Genomic DNA, 22,143 nt, shown 5'->3' on the forward strand with positions numbered 1-22,143 from the left:
ATGTACCCTACAACTTAAAGTATAATAATAATAAATAATTATTGACAGTAAAAAAAAAAAAAAAAAAAAAAGATTTATTGAACACATATCACGTGTTAGGCCTTCTTGTGTGATAATTTCCATGCCAAAATATTATTCAATCTTCACAGCAAACCCGGAATAGAGAGACAATTATTCTCATTTTGCACTTCTGGAAGCAACCTCAAAGAGGTTGGGGGAAGGGTAAATGGCTTGTTCAAGGTCATTCTCTCAGCAAATTATACCGGCCGGATTTAGAAGTCAGTGTTCTTTCTACTACACTGTGGTCTGAGATCAGGTGGGTGGGTAGTCAGAGAGCTGTCTTGGCTTGTAGACAGACTGAGGGTAAAATTAAAGTGATAAAAAAATAGATATCTTCAAAGGATAATGTGGGTATTCTCATTGTTACAGGCCTCTGAAATTTTCCAACTTGCATAGAGTCAATACACCAATATTTATCTCAAAACGCCTGGTGGCATGAAGAAAATCCAAGTGCCTCACTAAGGAGAGGAGGATGCTAAGGGGAATTAGAGACCGGCTAGTTCAATGCTTTCATTTCACAGCTGGAGAAACTGAGGCTGAGACGGGTAAGTGTTGGTGGTTTGGAGGTACAGCCAGTGCTAGATGTGACTCCTCTTCATAAATCTCCTGGGAGTGGTGACAGTGGACAAGAGCAGGTAAAATTGGCGGTATTGTTGGGGATTATCATGTTTCAGCTGAACTGGGCATTGACCATTACCCAACCCCACCAGTGACCCCAGCTTGAGTGCAAACCTTAGCTAGTTCCCTGTCTGAATTGGTGCCTTTCTTTTTCACTGAGAGGTGGAACATAATGCAGGAGCCCAACCAGTCCTTTGTGACTGAATTCATCCTTCTGGGCTTCTCCCTCAGCCCCAGGACCACTCCTCTGCTCTTCTCGGCTGATCTTCTGATCTTTCTGATGATCTTCCTGTTGATTATTCTGGGCAATGGCTTGATTGCCATCCTCATTTGCCTGGATTCACACCTTCATACTCCCATGTACTTCTTTATTGGCATCCTGTCCATGTTGGACCTGGGCTACACTACTACAACTGTGCCCCAGATGTTGGCACATCTGGCCAGTGAGAAGAAGACAATCCCTTTCACGAGCTGTGTGGCCCAAATGTACATTTTCCTGGTGCTAGGCATCACTGAGTCCTGGCTCTTTGCCATCATGTCTATAGACAGGTATGTGGCCATTTGCCACCCACTCAGGTACAAAGTCATCATGAGCCCTTGGCTCTGTGGGGTAATGGTCATTTTTTGTGGACTCTGGGGTGTCACCTCTGCCCTTGTCTACACAGTCTTTGCCATGCACCTGCCATACTGTGGCCCCAACAGAATCAACCACTTCTTCTGTGAAGTCCCTGCAGTCTTAAAGCTAGCTTGTGCAGATACCTCAGTCAATGACCGAGTAGATTTCATTCTTGGTTTCAGTGTCATCCTGATCCCACTTTCCCTCATTCTTGTAATTTATTTCAACATTTTCATTGCCATCTTAAAGATACGTTCAGCACAGGGGCAGCTAAAGGCGTTCTCCACCTGTGCCTCCCATATCACTGTGGTCACCATGTTCTCTGTGCCAGCCATGGTCATGTACATGAAGCCTGGCTCTAAGTCCTCCCCGGAAGGGGACAAGAAGCTGGCTCTGTTCTACAATGTCATCTCTGCCTTCCTCAACCCCATCATCTACAGCCTCCGGAACAAGGACGTGAAGAGAGCTGTCCTCAGGGTGACAGGCTGGGGCACAGCCTTATAATGAGTCCCTGGAGTGATAGCTGGGGGTCAGAGAAATAAGACTCATGGTGCACAATCACTGCCCCACACACTCATCACATGACCAGCAGCACCAGTGGACACTGCCACTCAGCTCCCAATCTCAACTCCACACAGGTCTGTGGGAGACAGTTCACTGTTTGGCAGACCAGACCCTGCAATGTCTTCCAGGAACACCAGGCACAGTGTTCAGCCACTTCACATGTACTATTTCAATTAACCATCAGGACAATCCTTTGAAATAAATACTATTATTATCACTGGTTTCTAGAAGAGGATGTAGGCACACAAAGCCTAGATAAGCTGCTCTTTGGGTACATAATAGGTGTATATTTAAAAAAAAAAAAAAGATAACTTGCCCAATGTCACTCTGCTAATTAGCAGTAGATTTGGGACTGGAGCCCAAGACTGATTCTAGTGACCATGCTCTTAACCCTTATCCTGTCTTTGATGTAAAGTGATGGATCCATGGTTAGTGCTCAATGAAAATGCATTCTATTCCTGCCCCATTTCCCCACTGTAATGCCATTTCAAGTGACACAGACTAAGACTGGAAGAGAAGCACATGTGAGGAAGATAATTTAAGAAATGTTCATGTGTTCTTTATTTAATTTTTCCTCCTTTCCATTTAACTTTGTGCATTTCAGTTAACATATTGCCAAAGAGAGGATTGTGGTTGTTGTGGAGTGGACAACCTGGGTAGAAGCCCTCAAGGAGTAAGACCTTAAGAGTAGTTCTGAGAGAGAAAGTGATAAAGCCATTGGACTGAAAATTCATCTTTGCAATAAACTCACTTTCATATGATTAGTATAACTTCATAAAGTCATTAATCCAGTATTTATTAACTCCTACCCATGCCCTGTGCTAAGAATTGAAGAAAGGTAGGACATTGTTCTCCTCTTTAAGGAATTCCACAAACGAGAGTATGCACCGTATAGGTATGAGAAGTAATAGAAGCACCTTCAAGGAAGACTTTTATGATTAGAATTTTATCAAGAGGAGAAAACAGGGTAGAGAATTACAACCAGAGGAGTAATTTAATAATAGTAGTAAAAGCAAATGATGTTTGTTGCTCTAGTGCTACATACATCTAAAGTCTCATTTAATCTTCACAAAAAACTTCAAGGTATGTGTTATTCTCCCAGTTTTACAGATGATAAATTGGAGGCTTGTTAAGATAAACACCTAGTTTGTGCTGTTGGTTAGTGGCAGGACTGAACTTGAATTTTCTTTGACCCCAGAGCCTCTGCTGCCTCCTTGATACAGTCTGCCTCATAGACCACACCTTTGTGAAAGTATCTGGAGTATTTGGAGTATGTGAATGAGTTGGTTTGTCTTGAGCTGCAGTCAGCAAACCTTTCCTGTAAGGGGCCAAATAGTAAATATTTTTTGTCTTTGTGGGATACATGTAGAGTCTCTATCACAACTTCTCAACTCTTGTTGGAGGGCAAAAGCAGACAAAGACATAATGAATAATATTTGCAACCCTATCAAAATTCAAAAACCATTCCAAGCTAGAAATCCATATAAAAACATGAGCATTGAGCAGGTCTTGCTAGGAAGGCAGAAAAGTAACCCTTTCTAGGTACCAATTCTAGCCCCCAAGGGAGCTCCATATTTGCAAAAATACAATAAGACAGTAGAAACTTTAAATTTTCATTACAGTTGACCGATACGTTATTTCAGGCTTACTTGGTTCCCATTATTACCATATTACTTTGTTTTGTCTCTAGATTCTGCTATGAGGTTGGGAACCTACTGAGAAGTCACCTCTAAAATTATAAATTCTCTGAATCTTCATGTCATTGAGCTTTAGAAATTCAGGATGTTTGTGGTAAATGGGACTTTTAAAGTCATCCAGCCTAACTTTACATCCAAAATAATGACACTACTTTTGAATAATATGGCCCTGTAGCTTATTATTGGATGCCTCTAAAAATGGAGAGTTCACTATTTCACTCTTTTCCAAACAGCAAAATATTCTATTATTTGACAGTGTGAATCACCAGGGGTATTTCTTTCTTTTTTTTTTTTTTGTAAGTTGAGCTTAAGGTTTGCCTCCCTGTAACTTTTACAAATCATTTGTAATTTTTCCCTCTGGAAACATACAATATACATGTCTCCCTTTTTTGCGTGACAAACTTTGAAATATTTGATGAGATCTCTCAAGTTCTTCATAAGTCTCCATGTTCAAATTTCTCAGTCTCTTTTCTCTTCTTTAAATAACATGGAACCTTTATTGATAAACTCTCTTCTCTGAATAGACAAACTCTCGTTTGTCATTTTTACTTTTAAATTGTAGGTGCAAGAATCAAAGACAGTACGCTGGGCATCATTGGGCTCTTTGCCTAACATTAATTAAATTTCACTTTCATCAGTTGTAAGATGCAGTCAGGAGTGGGTATTGACTTTTTTGACTTTATGGGATGACTATGGAAAATGTATGCAAATGGCATGCGCTAGACCCTGTTTAGAAATCTGGTAAGAGCTGTATAAATCCAAGGAAAAGCCCAAAAATGAGGTCCGCACAATGGGAAGGAAGCTTCATAAGAGATGGGTGCTGACGAGTTGATGGGTGCAGCACACCAACATGGCACAAGTATACATATGTAACAAACCTGCACGCTATGCACATGTACCCTAGAACTTAAAGTATAATAATAATAAATAAATTAAAAAAAAAAAGAAGTAAGGTTCAGCACCAAGGATAGCTCCACCACAAGAAACGCCAGTGCTTGTGCCTCGGTGCACAGCTCAGTTCCATTGGCTCGTTTATCCAGCGTGTCTTTTTCCAGTGTGCGCTGTCCTAGCAACTGGCAACACACGATGAATCAAGAAGACAGGATCTTTCTATTTTTGTGAGGGAAACTGATAATTTAGAACCTACATAGTACATTGGAAGATGCTAAATGCTACCTTTACGAAAGATTAAACAGGAGATAGGTATAGGGAGTGTGATATGTTTCCATACGCAGAATGGTCAGGAGAGACTCAAGTATTCCCTAAGAAGATGACATTTGAACAAACACTTGAAAGAGGTGAGAGTATGAACCATAAAGGTATCTTGGGAAAGAGAATTTCCAGCAGTGGGAACAGTAATTGCAAAAGCTCTGAAATAGGAGTATCTCTTGTGTGAGGAGCAGCCAAAGACTGCATGGGGAACAGGCAGTGAGGCAGGAGAACCGGGTCTGGAGGCAGAGAACCTAAAGCCGATTCTTGCTGGCTTCCTAGAACTAAATCAAAAGGAAAAACCCCACCTATTCATGCAGAAGTAACAAAAGGATCAGAGGCTACTCCTTTTGCAACCTCCTTCCCCTTTCCACTTCCTGACACAGGAAACATGAAAAGTGCCTCTGATTAGTCCTCTCCCACAACCAATCAGATAGGTCGCAGTCCTAGCCTTCATTTGTATAGGAATGTAACTTTGTAACTTCACTTCAGCCTCTGATTGTTCACCTCCCACAACCAATCAGACTAGTTGGGGGCCACTACTTCATTTACATGGGGTATAACCAAGTAACCAACGAGAAACCTCTAGAGGATATTTAAACCCCAGAAAGTTTTGTAACCAGGACTCTTGAGCTATATCCTCAAGCCCACTCCCACTCTGTGAAGTGTATTAATACTTTCAGTTCAATAAACCTGTGCTTTTGTTGCTTCAGTCTTTGTTGCTTTGTTTGTGAGTTTTGCCCAATGCTTTGTTCAAAATGCCAAGAACCTGGACGACTGATAGTCAAGACCCTCCGCCAGTAACAATAGGGTGAGAAGTGAGAGGTAGGAGGTGAGGACAGGGAGGTGACTCATCAGGACTTTGGCTTTTCCTGAGAGATACAGAAATCCACTGGAGGGTTTTGATACGATAATTTACATTTTCTGGCCTATATTTAACAGGATCACTCTAGTGACTGTTCTAAGAATAGACTCTGAGGAAAGAGAGTTGACACTATGGGACTATTTGGAAGATATTGCAATATTTCTGATAAGATGGCAATTTGGACTGGTGGCAATGGTGGAGATGGAGAGGTGATTTTTCCTGGGATGTATCTTTGAAAAGGAACCAATAATATTTGCCGATGTATTGCATGGGAGTGGTGGGTATGGGAGCAAGAGAAAAGTTCAAAAGACTCTGAGGTGCTTTTTTTTTTTTCATTTTAGCCACTGAAGGGATAAAATTGCCATTAACTGAACTGAAGAAGACTGTAAGAGGAGCAGGTTTATGGGGGAAGACTGGAAATTTGATTTTAGAAAATGTTGTTTAACTCACCTGTTAGATATTCCAATGGAGATAGATATCAAATAGGCAGTTGAATAGATGAGTTCAAAGAAAAGATCTAGGATGGAGGTATACTTCAGACTTTTCAGCACATAGTTAGCTTTCAATGCCTAGGTTGTATCCATAATTAGAGTGAGAATTCAAACTCAGATCCTGCTAATTCCAATGCTATGGCATACTGCCTCTAACATGAGAATTAAATATTTTCCTCATCCATCTGAGCTGGGGTCCTGTCCCTAACTTTATGAGGTATTATTTTAATTCAAATTGATAGCTATCAGCCTTTCACTTTCTGTATAATATTTCAGATATTGAAATTCTGATCCAAGGTTTGGGGGTTTTCTATGGAAAAACTTGACACTCTGCAATGTTGTGCAACATGTACTTTCTGTCCCCTAAAATTATGACTACACAAGTCACTTTTCTCAAACAATGTCACCTAAAGGGGCTTATTTCATGTTTTGTCCTGCTAAACCCTACATGACATTTGATGGTGTGAGAGACACACTTGATCTTAATGTGGTGGTGAGAACATGGGACTTGGAGTTTAAGTCAGATCTATCACTCACTATAATATCTATCTGACCTTGGATGGCTGATTTTGAAATTTTCATTTATGAAAATGAAAATGGTGGTGCTGACCTCCACAGGTTGTGGTAATAATCTAACAGGATCACATTTACTAAAACATTTTATACAGCACCATTTTATAAATGACAATTTCTTCTTTGGAATCTGGAAAATGTGACATATCCAGATGATAGAACTCTGTTACAACCATTTAAGGACCAGGAGAAGCATAAAGAAAAAAGGACTGGTCAGTAACATGCCCTCTTGTCCGGGCTGCCAACCTAGGATCAAGGACTGAGTCCAGATCAGACTGAAGATACATTCTCACCCACCACTCAGTTCTATCCTGTGAACAACATGGCTGTGGAAGATTCCTTACTAGGTTTTACAAAAAGCTTCCAGACATGCAGTGATATGGTTTGGCTGTGTCCCCACCCAAATCTCATCTTGAATTCCTACATGTTGTGGGAGGGACCCAGTGGGAGGTAATTGAATCATGGGGGCAAGTCTTTCCCATGCTGTTCTTGTGATAGTGAATGACTCTCATGAGATCTGATGGTTTTAAAAAGAGGCGTTCCCCTGCACAAGCTCTCTCCTTGCCTGCTGACACCCATGCAAGACATGACTTGCTCTTCCTTGCCTTCAACCATGATTGTGAGGCTTCCCCAGCCACACGGAACTGTAAGTCCAATTAAACCTCTTTCTTTTGTAAATTGCCCAGTATCGGGTATGTCTTTAGTAGCAGCGTGAAAACAGACTAATACACACAGGTATCTCATTTCCAGGAAAATGTGTTTCACCTTTTTGAGCAATACCAAGGGCACAGAAATTTTCTCTATGTCTAAATTCTTGAGTCTCTGAGGCCAACTTTACATGTCAATTTGCTCTTTACAGTTGTGATCACTGCAGGTATGACTGGGAAGGTGTGGATGAGGGGATAAATGTTCTAGGAAAAAGATTCCTTTCTCTTCCCAAAAACATTTATTTAAAGTTTCGCTTTTTTCTGAAAATTTATAGTGTGTGAGAAAGGTACAGTGTCAGAGAGAAAGAAAACAAAGAGAAGAAACTTGATTTTCTATTTGCTTGTTGTTTTATTTACTGTCATTTGCAGCACCTATAGTCTTGATACTTGAAAGAACGACTTTAAAACTACAGACAGGTCTAGAACTTTCTGGCTTGCTATAAAACATTTGCTATGAAACTGATTTATGCTGTGTGTGTGTGTGTGTGTGTGTGTGTGTTTGTGTGTGTGTGTGTGTGATCTTCAAAGTAAGACTCCTCTGTACAACTCTCACAACAGAGCCATTGGAGTTTTATTGGGGTTAGTCAATTAGACAAACCAGCAAGTATTAACAGAATTCCTACTAAGTGCCTAGAGCTATGGTAGGCCAATTTGGATAGAACATTCTCCAACTGTGGAGGTAGGTATTTTGGCTTCAGTCCCTGCTTCTATGATCTTACACAGTGTTCTCCCATTGCAACTGCAAGGGCATCAAGAATATGTCCTCTTCTTTCCTCAGAAGGAAGGCCACGCATAGTGAAGTCTGGAAAAATCACAGCTCTGTAACTGAATTGATCCTCCTGGGCTTCTCCAGAAATCCCAGGACCAACTGGACTCTTTTTCTTTCTCTTCCTCTACTTATTTACAGTCCTGGGCAATGAGCTCATTGTTACCATGATCAGAGTAGATGCATGCCTCCACACCCCCATCCATGTATTTCTTCTGGATCTCAGCTATGCCGCCACCACAGTGCCACAGATGTTGGTCCATTTTGTAAGCTATAATCAAGCCATCTCCTATGTTGAGTATGTGGTCCAGTTGTACATTTTCCTGACTGTGGGCATCATTGAGACCTAGATTTTTGCACCTGTGGCCTACGACAGGTACATTGCAATATACTATCCACCCAATTCTGGGGTCCAGATGAGCCAGACCCTGTGTGTATTCCTGGCAGTCAGATTTGCCTTTCGTGGTCTCTTCTTCTGTGCCCTTGTATACACAGTCTTTGCAGTGAATCTGCCCCAATGAGACCAACCACTTAAAAAACAATTCCCGCTATCTTGAAGTTGGCCTGTGCAGACACATCCCTCAAAGACCAAATAGACTTTATCTTGGCTTTCATATTGCTTCTGATCCCATTATCCCTCATCCTGGCCTCACATGTTTGTATCTTCATGCTATTCTAAGGATTCACTCCACCAAGGTCAGATTGTGATCCCCACATATCACTGTGGTCACCATGTTCTGTATTTCGTGCATGCTCATGTACATGAAGCCTGGCTCTGAAGTCTCTCAGAGGATGACAAGAAGCTGACTGACTCCGTTCTACAATGTCATCTCTGCTTTCATCAACCCCATTACCTACAGCCTCTGGAAGAAGAATGCGGAGAGGGCTTTCCTCAAGTTAATTCAAATGAGTGAGGACATTCAATAGATCATGGATAAGACTGTTTGCAGTGCTTCTGATTTCTTGTCTACACCCCTCACACTTTCATCGAAGTCATTAGAGTGAATAAGGACTCTCTGGATCAGCAAGATACTTAAGAAAAAAACACTTTCATATTAATTTGCCAATGAAAACATAAAGGAAGGACTCAGAGAACTTTGTTCAAGGTCATTGATCTTCTGTGGCTTTGGAAAATTTATCTAACTTCTCCGGGATTGAGTTTCCATATCTGTAAAATGTGTTTTATGAAATTCATTGTGCCTAAATAATAATAGCTAACTTTATTGAGCTTTTCTATATGACAGTCACTGTCTAAGCGCTTTATATGTACTTATTTTCATTCTTATAATAACTCTAGGCAGGGTGCAGTGGCTTATGTCTGTAACCCCAGCACTTTGGGCGTTAAAGAAATAATGTGTACGGTGTTCCATTTCCAAGACAAAGTGCCGTGAATTGGCTTAGGCCAGAAAATTACAGAAGAAACAGGATATACTAGGCCCCTACATGGAAAGTCGATGCCTGCTTGTCAGGGCCCCCTCCTTAGTTGCTATCACTTGAACCAAAGAAGTTTAGTCTAAGATGAAAGTTTACTAGCCTGCAAAATAGCTCACTTTGTCTGTTCTTATCAGCCTGCCCAGCCACTTAGGTCATAAGTCAAATACTTGAAGAGCCCCTGAGCTAGCTAGGATTGCAATGTATTGTGGGCTGCAACAAAAGGCAGCAGGACAACCCTAAAGAAAAATGCCTAAAGCCCCAACAACCAATACGTAATGTCTGGGAAGATTATGACCCCATTATATGCAGCCTATGAGGAAGCAGGGGAGGGACCTGCATGCTAGGGGATAAATTGCTTGCCTGAAACCATGCTGGGTGTGCCTGCCCATCAGACACCTGATCTTGCATGATCGGGTCTTATTAAAAGTTTCACTTTTGCTGCTCTCCAGGTCTCTGCATCCATTCTTTGGGTGTGGATGGGTGAGTTTGTTTCTCACAACTTGGTGGCCCATACAGGGATCTCTGTGCCTGCGTGGAGTAAGACACTGGCTGAGAGGGGAGGTGTCCCACCCGATTTAGGTGGCCCGCTCTGCCCAGGTGTCCCAGCACCCCACAGAAGCCATAGACAAACCCAAGAATGTTATTCAGGAGACAACGGAGGTGACAAAGGGAGAAAAGCAGGCACCCCGGCAACCAGGTAGCCTTGTGCATCAGCCAAGGTAGGAAAATTGGACGATAAGTACTGCCTTGGTGGTTGGGCATTTTCAGAGGTCGAGTGTGTGTGGCTGAGACATATCTTAGATACAGAGCTAGTGTGAAGTCCCAATCCATGGTTCTCCTGTGAGGGAAATGGCTGGAGACGGATGAAGCTATTCTCAGGGTGTGCAAGAAATCTCCAGTAGGGGTGGGCTGAGTACACAGGGAAAAGCTCAGACACAGAGACTAACTGAAAATGGGAAATAAGAATTCTAGGCCTCGGGAACAAAGGAAAGAGACCGCCTCTGAAGTTCCCCTAGATAGTCCACTGAGGAGAATGCTGCAGGTTTGGAGGGATAATGCTCGAACCAGGGACAAGTAAAAGCAAAAGGTGATTAAGTATTGCTGTTTTATCTGGCCCAAAGTGCCCCTTCATCAGCCTTCAGTCTTTTGGCCTAAGTTTGGTTCAGATGAGGATTGGGTGTGCCAATCTTTAATTCTCTTTGTGAATGATAAAATCCCATCCTCACAAGAGGAGATGGGTTACGCTCTTTGTTGGATTAGTGAATTACCTCCTATGTTCCCCCTTTAGGAGGAAGGAAAAGAGCATAGTAAAGAGACTTCACCCAGTGAAAAGCTCTGGGATCCCCTAACATGCTTACCCCACCATACATCTCATAATGTAGAGGACAGGGAGATAGGGGGGCAACCAGAATCTGGGGGTCATGAAAGAGTTAAACCCAGTGCTCCCTTAAATCCTTATCCAAACTTGAGGAAAGAATTAGAACAATGTAAGAAGGACATTGAGAATTTCCCTATTCCTTCTAAACAGCAGGTGTCTAACATGTACCCGCTTAGAGAAGTCCCTATGGGACAGGGAGAAGTTGGATTTGTGAGTGCACCTCTAACAAGTACTGAGATTAGGAATTTTAAAAAGGAAATGAGGCCATTCTTGGAAGATACCTTCGGTTTAGCGGAGCAGCTAGATCAATTTTTAGGACCCAATTTTTATACTTAGGCTGAGATGATGTCAATCATGAATATGCTGTTTACTGGGGAAGACAGGGGAATGATTAGAAGGGCAGCCATGACCATTTGTGAGAGATAGCATCCTCCTGGGCAAGGAGTCCTGCCAACTGAGCAGAAATTCCCAGATGTGGATCCAGATGGGATAATAAGGACCCCAGGGATTGGGTCCAAATGCAAGGCCTTACGGAGCTAATAATTAGAGCGATTAAAGAGTCCACTCCTAGGACACAGAATGTCTCAAAAGCATTCAAGATTCAACAACAACAACAAAGAGGAGACTCCCTCTGCATTTCTACAGAGGCTCAGAAACCAAATGAGAAAACATTCAGGATTAGATCTGGTGGACCCAGTAGGGCAGGGCCTTTTAAAGGTTAACTTTGTGACTAAAAACTGGCCTGATATTACTAAAAAAACTGCAAAAGATTGATGGATGGAATGAGAAACCAATTGAGGAATTACTGAGGGAAGCTCAGAAGGCTTTTGTAAGAAGAGAGAAAGAGTTAAGCTGCTGACCCTGAAGGCAGGGGAGACCCGGAGGCACAGTTATATGTGGGAACCGGCTGCTGAAAGCTGTTGATGAAAACTGCAGCTAAATCTTTTGTTGTTTCGGCAGAGCTGTCATCTTTGCACACGGACCGGGGGAGCCAGGGCACAGGACAGCTCAACTCTTGCCAAGAGAGAGAAAGAGGAATAAACTGAATGTGAGGGAGAAAGGAACGGGATGACAGAGAGATAGAAGAAGAAAATGAGTGAGAGAGAGAGAGAGACTGGAAAAACAGAGATAAAAGAGGGATACAGAAGGTGAGACTGGGGAGAGAGAGAATGTAAAAGGAAGAAAGAGTATGAGAGAGAGAGAGAGAGAGAGGCTGTAAAAAATGGGAGACAAAGAGACAAAAGTGCAAGTAAGCAGTAGCTGTCACAGCCCTGCTGGTAGAGGAGAGTTGGAAGCTGACCTTTGGTAGGGCCCTGGTAGTGAGCACCCCACAGCAGGTTAAGAATATATTAAATCAAAGAGCTGGCAGATGGTTGACTGATTCCCAAATTTTAAAATATGAAGCCATATTACTAAAAAAATTTAATAATTTGGTCTTAACAACAGATACTTGCTTGATTCCAGCCAGTTTCTTGTGGAAAAAAAGAAAAGAATAAGAAGCCATCAGAGCATAACTGTTTAGATATCATAGAATATCAAGTTAAAATTAGACCAGACCTTAGAGAAATTCCACTACATGATGTGATAAGGCAGTTCGTGGATGGGTCATCCCGAGTAATAGATGGTAAAAGACACAATGGCCATGCTGTCATTAATGGAAACAAACAATCCTTATGCAGAAAAGGTAAATTACCCAATAACTTGTCAGCCCAAACCTGTGAATTATATGCTCTTAACCTGGCCCTAAAGCTCCTAGAAGGCTAAGAAGGCACTATATATACTAATTCCAAATATGCCTATGGATTAGTACACACCTCTGGAAAGATCTGGACAGAGCAGGGCTCAATAAATAGCAGGGGGAAAGAATTGGTACATAGGGAATTTGTTAAACAAGTTTTAGAAAGCCTCCTGCTTCCAGCAGAGGTAGCTATAGTTCATGTAAGTGGCCATCAGAAAAGAAACACTATAGAAGCTGTAGGGAACAGGTTTGCAAATAAAGCTGCTAAGCAAGCCTCTCTCTGAAGGAAGAAGTTAAATTGTTTAGCCTATCCCCAGATATCCCTAAGGTAGTACTGAGACCCCAATTTTCTAAAGAGGAGGAGGAAGAGCTGGGCAAGATAGGGGCCACTGAAACTGAGGATGGAAGGTGGGTGTTCCCTGATGGGGGGGAAAATGATAAACCCAAAATGAGAGAACTGATGTCCATACTGCATAAGGGACGTCACTGGGGTTCCCAGGCCATGTGTGATGCAATACTCAAAAATTATGGGTGTATAAAACTTTATACCCTTGCTAAACAAGTGTGTGGTGGTTGTGTGACCTGCCAGAGAATAAACAAAAAGGTAGTTAGAAAACAGACTACTGGAGGGAGACCTCCCGGGTTAAGGACATTTCAAAGCATTCAGGTAGATTTTACAGAAATGCCCCAAATACGGAGACTAAAGTATCTACTGGTAGTGGTAGACCACCTCTCCAGCTAGGCGGAGGCCTTCCACCTCCCAACTGCCACCGCCAGGAATGTAGTCAAAGTAATCTTAGAACAAATTATACCAAAATTTGGCCTGGTAGAAAATATTAATTCAGACAATGGGAGCCACTTTACCTTGAGGGTGGTAATGGGAATTATGGAAGGTTTACACATTAGATGGAATTACCACACCTTGGCATCCCCCTTCCTCTGCGAAGCTAGAAAGAATGAATCAGACTCTCAAAAAGCATATTACTACACTAATCTTAGAAACTAAAATACCTTGGACCAAACATCTCCCAATAGCACTCCTTAGGATTAGGACAGTCCCAAGGGAAGACTTGGGATTGTCCCTTGATGAATTATTATGACTCCAGTATTTAGGTAGGACTACTGACCCTCTTACTATGGAAACCAAAGACCAATTTTTAGAAATTATATACTGGCCATATCCTCCACCCTGTCATCCCTTAGGTTGGAAGGACTTCTGACTCAAACTCTGCCTCTTGAATTCACGGTTCACCACTTCCAGCCTGGTGACTTGGTGCTAATTAAGACTTGGAAAAAAGACAAGCTCCACCCAAGCTGGGAAGGTCCCTGTCAAGTGCTCCTGATCACTGAGACAACCATCCAAACAGCTGAACAGGGGTGGACACATTACACTACGGTCAAGAGACTGGTAAAAGAACCCCTGGAAGGAAGGAAAAAGAGTGAATGGGAAGTGTATAGATCAGCTAAGGAACCTTTAAAGCTAACTCAGGAAAACCTGGAAGGAAGCTATGAGCAGGCTCCATCACTGGGGGTGGATGTGGTTATGATTAATCCCACTACCAGGGGTGAGGTTATACACAATTATTGGATGGAGCCCGGTAGAAGAAGAATATCCAATCAAACTAATAGTCAACATAATTAGAACCTTCACCCCCAGACCATGAAGTTCGATGCCTGCCAAGTCTTACATTGTGGGAATTTAGGGAACCAAAGGCAGCTGTCATGAGCAGACAAATATCTATGTCCTGAAGCAAGTTGCTATTAGGGAAAGCCCTGTGCTAGCTGAAATGAGGTCTGGTGGACCACACAATTTCAAGGGGGGTGAACCATTCTCCAAAACAAACCCTTAAAGAATAAAATACATTTACATAAGGGCTCCACACCACATAAATGTAGAAATTTATAATGCAATCCTATAATAATTACCATAAATAACCCAGCTGCTCTAGACCAGGAACCTTGGAGGTATGGATTAGGAATAGGTATCTCAGGAAGGGATCCCATGGGATGGTTAGCTCTTAGACTAGTCACCAACTCCAACCTGAGCCCATCCAGGATTACTATAACTCTCAGTTCCACTACTTCCTTTAACCCATCGGACAATGACCCTAAGATAGTAAAAATAATTAAGGTAACTGATTTGAAGCCAACTTTAGAAATTAAGACTGAATATGGGAATGCAAATGCCTGGGTTGAATGGGTCAAATTTTCAGTACTAGTCTTAATAAGGGAAACTGTTATGCATGCTCTGCAGGGCAGCCTCAGGCACAAGTGGTTCCATTTACCCTAGGATAGGATACCAATGCTGATGGAATGCGTTGCATGTTGGCTGTATACCAGGACAGGGATGCATGGGGAAATGAGACTTGCAAAAGTTTATCATTGCTCTTTCTCACCTCGCGGAGACCAGACCCTGGAGCAATCCCCTCATTCTCCACAGGAAATATGAACCACTCCTCTTGCCTCTCTAGGCAGGGGGTAGAGTTCAATAAGCCCATAGAACTCTCAACTTGTACCTACTTACTAAACGTTACTGGTGAGTCAAACAAAGGCAACTACTCTGTTATTCATATACCCTGGGCTGATTTCTGGTGGTATTGTGGAAAGAGGAATCTCCATGACCTATTACCATCCAATTAGAGCAGGACTTGTGCCTTAGTTCAATTGGTCATTCCATTCAACCTGGCATTCCATAAGATCCTCAGGAATCCACGTGGCCACCGAAGTCGGAGAGATCTAACAAATTTTTTTGAACCCAACATTTATATTGACTCAATTGGAGTCCCTAAAGGAGTACCTAATAAATATAAGGCCCAAAGCCAAATAACTGCTGGGTTTAAATCAGCACTTTTCTGGTGGTCAACTACTAATAAAAATGTGAATTGGATTAATTACCTCTATTAGAATCAACAAAGATTCATCAACTATACTTGAGATGCTCTCAAAGGAGTGGCTAGCCAGTTAGATGTCACCAGCCAAGTGGCCTGGGAGAACAGACTTGCACTAGATATGATCTTAGCAGAAAAAGGGGATGTATGCATCATGCTGGGTGGAAAAGTGTTGCATTTTCATTCCTAACAATACTGCCCCAGATAAAACCATCACAAAGGCATTACAAGGGTTAACAACTTTAGTCAATGAATTGGCAGAAAATGCCAGAATTAATGACCCATTTACTGATTGGCTAGAGAGTTGGTTCGGGAAATGGAAAGGAATGGTAGCCTCCATTCTAACACTCTTTATAATAGTGGCTAGAGTCCTCACAGCTGTAGGGCATCCCCTGTGTTAGAGGGTTAACCCAAAAATTAATCGAAACAGTCATTAACAGAAAAATGCCCACATCAACTATTATTAGAAACTAAACCAGATCTACTCTCTTGTAATGAAGAGAGTCAACAGTTCTTGAAATGATTTCAGGACCAAAGGACACAAAAATAAATGTGGAAATGGGACCAAAGGGAGTAAAAAGAAAAAGAGGAGGGAATTGAAGGAAATAATGTATACAGTGGTCCATTGTCAAGACAAAGTGCCTTTTTCACAGGAGGACAAGACAGGTAGATCACCTGAGCCCAGGAGTTCAAGACCAGCCTGAGCAACATAGTGAGACCCTGTCTGTACAAAAAATATTTTAAAAAATTAACTGGGCATGGTGGCACATGCCTGTAGTCCCAGCTACTCAGGAGGCTGAGGTGGGAGGATCTTTTGAGCCTGGAAGGCAGAGATTGCAGTGAGCCGAGATCATGCCAGTGCACTCCAACCTGGGTGACAGAGTGAGAACTTGTCTCAAAAAAAAAAAAAAAAAAACAAAACCAAAAACCTAAGCCTCTAGAGGTAGATACTATTATCTCCTTTATACAGATAAAGAAATAGAGGCACAAGAAGATTGAATAAATTTCCAAATGTGCCCCAGCTAGAAAGTTACATGGCTGAGAGTTGAACCCAGGTAGCATAGTTCCAAGGTCCAGGCTCTTATCTATTATATTGTGCCACATCCCAAGTAGCCAACTGAGATTTCTGAAACTTAACTGACATAATGGATGGAATTTTGAAAATTGAGGAAAGTTGAAAAGATTTAGGACTATTATTCTAAGTCACAACTACTGGGCCAGAGCCTTGGCATCCAGATGTGTTTCTTGGGAACTTTTTAAGAAAGTTGCTCTGATGGGTGCTTTAGATCATCCTCACCAGCATTCTGTAGCCTAAACAAACAGTACTGTAGAATGGAATATTAACTTCACAATAAATGTTTGTTGAGTGATTTTTTTTCCCTAGCTCTACTCCCATTCTTGGTCTGCAATCTCCCAAACTCTTCTTTCAGATCTATTTCACTTTCATGAGCTCCTCTCCTATTTCCATTGTATCTACCCCAACTGTGGTTTCCAGTAACTCAGACTTTTATTTACAAGGAGAGTGTCTTGGTTTCCACAAATGACTTAGCCTTAAACTTCCTCTGCTACCAGAAATCATGAGGACAGTGGAAAGTGCCCTGAACTTTAGCCTTGACTTAATTTGTGAAGATCTTAGAAAAAACACCTTATCTCTTTGGAGCTCAGTTCTCCCGTATGTAAAATGGAGATAATGACCATATCTGACTTTGGAGGTGACAGAGCAGAAGCATCGCTATCTTGGACAAACCGCTTATTCTAAAGTTCGCCTTAATAATAACCACCTAAATCCAAAGGGTATCAGCCTAATGGCTAAGGTCAGCATGACCATAAACCACAAATAACATCTCCAACCAGAAACATTCCAAACTGCTCCCCGACCAGAGACATGCTAGCCAAGATAACTCCTCTCTGAGCTGGAAAGATATCTGCCCCAAGATAACCTCCCCTCCTCCCAGGGAGATTCCAACCCCACCATAAAGTTCTCCACACACATAAACATTCCAAGTTTCTGATAAGCCCCCTCACCCTAAAACCAATGTATACTCTTAGTCTGTAAGAGAATGTGCTCTTGACCGAAATAGGCCAGGAGCGCCTCTCAGGTTTTACCTAAAGAAAACCTGTCTCTAACTGACAGCCCTGTTTCGTGTTTCTTTTCCTTTCTTTAACTCTTACAGGAGATATAATAAAATTATTTTTAAGCTCAAAAGGTAACAGGACTTAAAAGTTAAATAATTGTATGTTATCATCAGAGACTCATTACCTTCAAACTATTATCTTAGAAAATGTTCGTTATTGATAGTAGCTTGTATTTGTCAACTTCACATGTTAAGATCAGGCTTATTGTGAGGTCAGTAAGTATGGGTTGGATACTCATGGTGACAACTGACTGCATATCCAGAGAGTCATGTCTTCAACACACAACACACACACACACATTAGTGAGACACAATCACATCAGATGCCACATTAACCAGGAACTAAACTATTTCTACTGCTATTAAAGCAAATCAAATTTCTTTAGCTCCAGTTTCAGATAAATATTAAATTGCTTTGCAAAAGGTGACACAGGATGAACCTTTTAAATTAGTTAGTCTTTACGTGTTTTTCTGATAGGATTCTATTTTTTAAACATTCCAGTTGTTTTTAACTGCTTTGAAAGAAGTTTTATCTGAAAACCCAGAATTGTCTGAACTTGAAGAAAACCTAAAAGATGAATAAATCCTAAGAGTATACTTTGTTCATTAACAACTTTCTTCAGAAGATAAATTCAGGAAAATTGCCAGCCTAGAGAATTCTTAGCATTCCCCAAGCATTAGAGGAATACAAGTTATAAGAGTGATGTGTAATTTTGAGAAGGGAAGAGTCTCCAGTGCCAGAGTTTCCCACCTGAACACCACAGCCTCTAAGGAGACAAGCCCTAGGGTATAAAGAGTCTTGATTTTCTGAAGACAGAATTGTCAGCAAGGCATGCTAATTGTGTTTCTTGAGGGCTTGTTAAGAAAATTGCCCTAGGGTCATTAGCGGGGGCATATGAGAATCATTTGCTAGAACTAATGGGGCTTCCTTCTTAGAGCTCTCAGAGCCGTAGAAATCCACAGCAGACCCACCTAATTTTCCCACCTCCCAACATGATCGTTCTACTCCAGCCAGTCCTGACTGTTTAGGTCTTTGCATAGGCCATTCCACATGGAATGCTCTCTCCTCCCACTTCCCAGCTGTCTCCTCACTCATTCATAAATGCTTCATATAGGTCTCTTCTTCAAAATGTTTTCTAACTATGCTTAGGTCAGATGAAAGCTTTTGCATCCCCATGAACTCTCGGCACCTAACTCTGGCCTCAGAAACAAACAGAATATCAGACTGGAAGAGATCTTCTATGGTCCAGTACACATCTTGTCCTTCAGTCCCTTTGAAAAAAAGAGCTGCTAACTTGCCATTCAAATATATTTGCATAAGGCTATTTCAAATGCTTGTGGCTTGGACTGTCCATTCTCTCATTCATGATAAACACACACACAAAAACTCTGTAAACTGGATATGGAAAGAAACTTCCTCACTCTGATAAAGACCATCTACAAAAATTTCCAGCAAACTCACACATTGTGATGAAAGACTAAATACTCTCCCCCTAAATCAGTACGAAGACAAAGATGTTTGCTCTCATTGACCTTTATTCAAAACAGTACTGGAAATTCTAGCTAGTGTAATAAGGCAAGAAAAGAGATTGAAAAGGAAGAAGTAAAACTGTTTCTATTTGTTTGCAGCTAACCTAATCATCAACATAAAAACAAAAACAAACACACAAAAAATCCACATAAACACTCCTGGAGTTAATGTAGCAATGTAACACACCAAAACTTATGGGATACCAGTGCTTAATGGGAAATTTGTATCTCTAAATGCCTATATTAAAACAGAAGAAAGATCTCAAGTTAATAACCTAATCTTTCACTTTTAGAAAGGTAGAAAAGCAAACTAAACTGAAAGCAAGCAGAAAGGAGAAATAAAGATTTAGTGGAAATAAATAAAATAGGAGATAGAAAAAAATTGAGAAAATAAACAAAACCAAAAGTTGATTATTTTAAAATATCAACAAAATTGACAAACCTTTAGCTAGACTGACCAGGAAAAGAAAAGGCTTAACATACTAAAATCCAAAGTGAAAGAGAGGGCATTGATATGGACCTTACAAAATAAAAAGGAATATAAGGAGATACTATAAACAACTGTATGCCAACAAATTAATCTAGAAGACATAGGCACATTTCTAGAAAGATGTAAATGATCAGAATTGACTTTAAAAATAGAAGATTCTCATAGACCTATGCAGGTAAAGAGATTTAATCAGTAATTTATAAATTTCCCAAAATAAAAGCCTGTGAACGGATGGCTTTACTGGTGAATTCTATCAAAAGTTTAAAGAATCAATGCCAATCCTTTCAAACTTTCTGAAAGAAGAAGAAGAAGAAGAAGAAGAAGAAGAGGAGGAGGAAGAAGAAGAAGAAGAAGAAGAAGAAGAAGAAGAAGAAGGAGGAGGAGGAGGAGGAGGAGGAGCGAGAGGAGGAGGAAGATGAGAAGGAGGAGGAAGAGAAGGAGGAGGAAGAGAAGGAGGAGGGGGAGGAGGAACAGGAGGAGGAGGGGGAGGAGGGGGAGGAGGAGGGGGAGGAAGAACAGGAGGGGGAGGAGGGGAGGAGGAAGAAGAGGGGAGGAGGAGGTGGCGGAACAGGAGGAGGAGGGGGAGGAGGAACAGGAGGAGGGGGAAGAGGAAGAGGAGGGGGAGGGGGAGGAGGAGGAGGAAGAAGAGGGGAGGAGGAGGAGCGTGAGGGGGAGGAGGAGAAGAAGGAGGAGGAGGAAAAAAGAAGATGAAAAGCAAGAAGAAAAAGATGAAGAGGAATAAGAAGGAGGAGGAGAAGGCAGTGCTTCTCAATTCATTCTATAAGGCCAATGTTACTCTCATACCAAAATCACACTAACACATCACAAGAAAACTATAGACTTGTATCTCTTATAAGCATAGACACAAAAATCCTTAACAAATTCTAGAACACTGAATCTAGCAACACGTAAAGTCATATGCCATGACTAACTGTGATTCATCCAAGGAATGGAAGGTTGATTCAACATCTAAAACATTCATCAATATAAATACCATGTTAATGGAATAAAAGGCAAAAAGCCTGATAATCCTGGCAGAGGATACAGAGAAACCATTTCACGTAATCCAACACTCTTTCATTAAAAGCATTCAATAATTTAGGACTAAAAATGAACTTCTTTAACCTAATAAAGGGCTTGTATAAAAAACTTGCAGCTAACATCATAGTTATTGGTGAAAGATTGAAAGCTTTCCTTCTAAGACCTGTAGTAAGATAAGAATGTCCACTCTCACTACTGCTATTAAACATTGTACTGGAGGTTCTAGTCAGGGCAATTATGTAAGAAAAAAAATTTTTAAGGCACCCAGATTCGAAATGGAAGATTTCTGTTTGCCATATATAGAAATTCTACAGAATTTGTACTCACAACAACTGTTAGAACTAATAAGTTCAGCAAGGTTTCAGAATATAAGATCAATATACAAATATCAGTTGTAGTTCTATATACTAGCAAAGAAAAATTCAAAATGATATTAGGAAAACAAGTCCATCTACTCTAATAGCATCAAAAATAATAAAATATCTAGGAAAAAATAACAAAAGCAGCACAGGACTTGGACACTGAAAACTACTAAACATCATTGACAGACATTAAAGATAACCTAAAAGAACAGAAAGACAGCTCATGTCCATCAATCAGGAGACTTAATATTGTTAATATGGCAATATTCTCCCCAAAAAGCTACAGATTTAACACATCCCTGTGAAAACTCGTTACCTTTTTGAAAGAAATTGACAAGCTGTTTCTAAAATTTACATAATTCAAGAGATCCAAAATAGACAACACAATCTTGAAGAAGAGCAAAGTTAAGAGAGCTCACTCTTACCAATTTCAAAACTTGCTACAAAGCTAGATGAATCAAGACTACGTGATACTGGTACAAGCATAGACATGTAGATAAACAAAATAGAATTGTGAGCCCAGAAAAAAAACACATATGTCTATGGCGGAGTTGCAAAAATAATTCAGGGAGATCAATAGAATATAATTGAAAGTCTATAAATAAACCCTTAGATACAACACTTAAACCAAAAACAACTAAAGAAAAAGATAAGTTGGACTCTATCAAAATTAGAATACTTTTGTGTTTTTAAGGACACTATTAAAAACGTGAAAAGATGACCCAAAGAATGAGAGAGAATGTTAGAAATCATATATCTGATAAGGGTCTAGTATCTATTAGTAATTGTGGGTTTTGCCATTAAAAGTAATGACAATTGCTTTTGCTTTTGCATCAACTAACAGAATACGTGAACAACTCATTACTCAATAATAAAAAGATAATTCAGTTTAAAAACGGGCAAAGGATTTGAATAGCCACTTCTCTAAGCCAAAGAAACAAATGGTCAGTAAGCAGTGTGTTCCATATCATGAAAAGTATT

The 22,143-nt window shown here is 40.9% G+C and overlaps 1 protein-coding gene and 1 pseudogene across 1 annotated transcript; both read left to right on the forward strand.

Moving 5' to 3' along the window:
* Nucleotides 1-850: 850 nt before the first annotated feature.
* On the forward strand, nt 851-1,798 carry LOC696927 (olfactory receptor 2A12-like). Its single transcript, XM_001085534.4, has one exon. The coding sequence runs from the start codon at nt 851-853 to the stop codon at nt 1,796-1,798; it is 948 nt and encodes a 315-aa protein (XP_001085534.4).
* A 6,360-nt stretch (nt 1,799-8,158) lies between these two features.
* On the forward strand, nt 8,159-9,093 carry LOC144337577 (olfactory receptor 2A12-like; annotated as a pseudogene).
* Nucleotides 9,094-22,143: the final 13,050 nt, after the last annotated feature.

Source organism: Macaca mulatta, chromosome 1, assembly GCF_049350105.2.
Source record: "Macaca mulatta isolate MMU2019108-1 chromosome 1, T2T-MMU8v2.0, whole genome shotgun sequence".
In the NCBI taxonomy this organism is placed as follows: Eukaryota; Metazoa; Chordata; class Mammalia; order Primates; family Cercopithecidae; genus Macaca; species Macaca mulatta.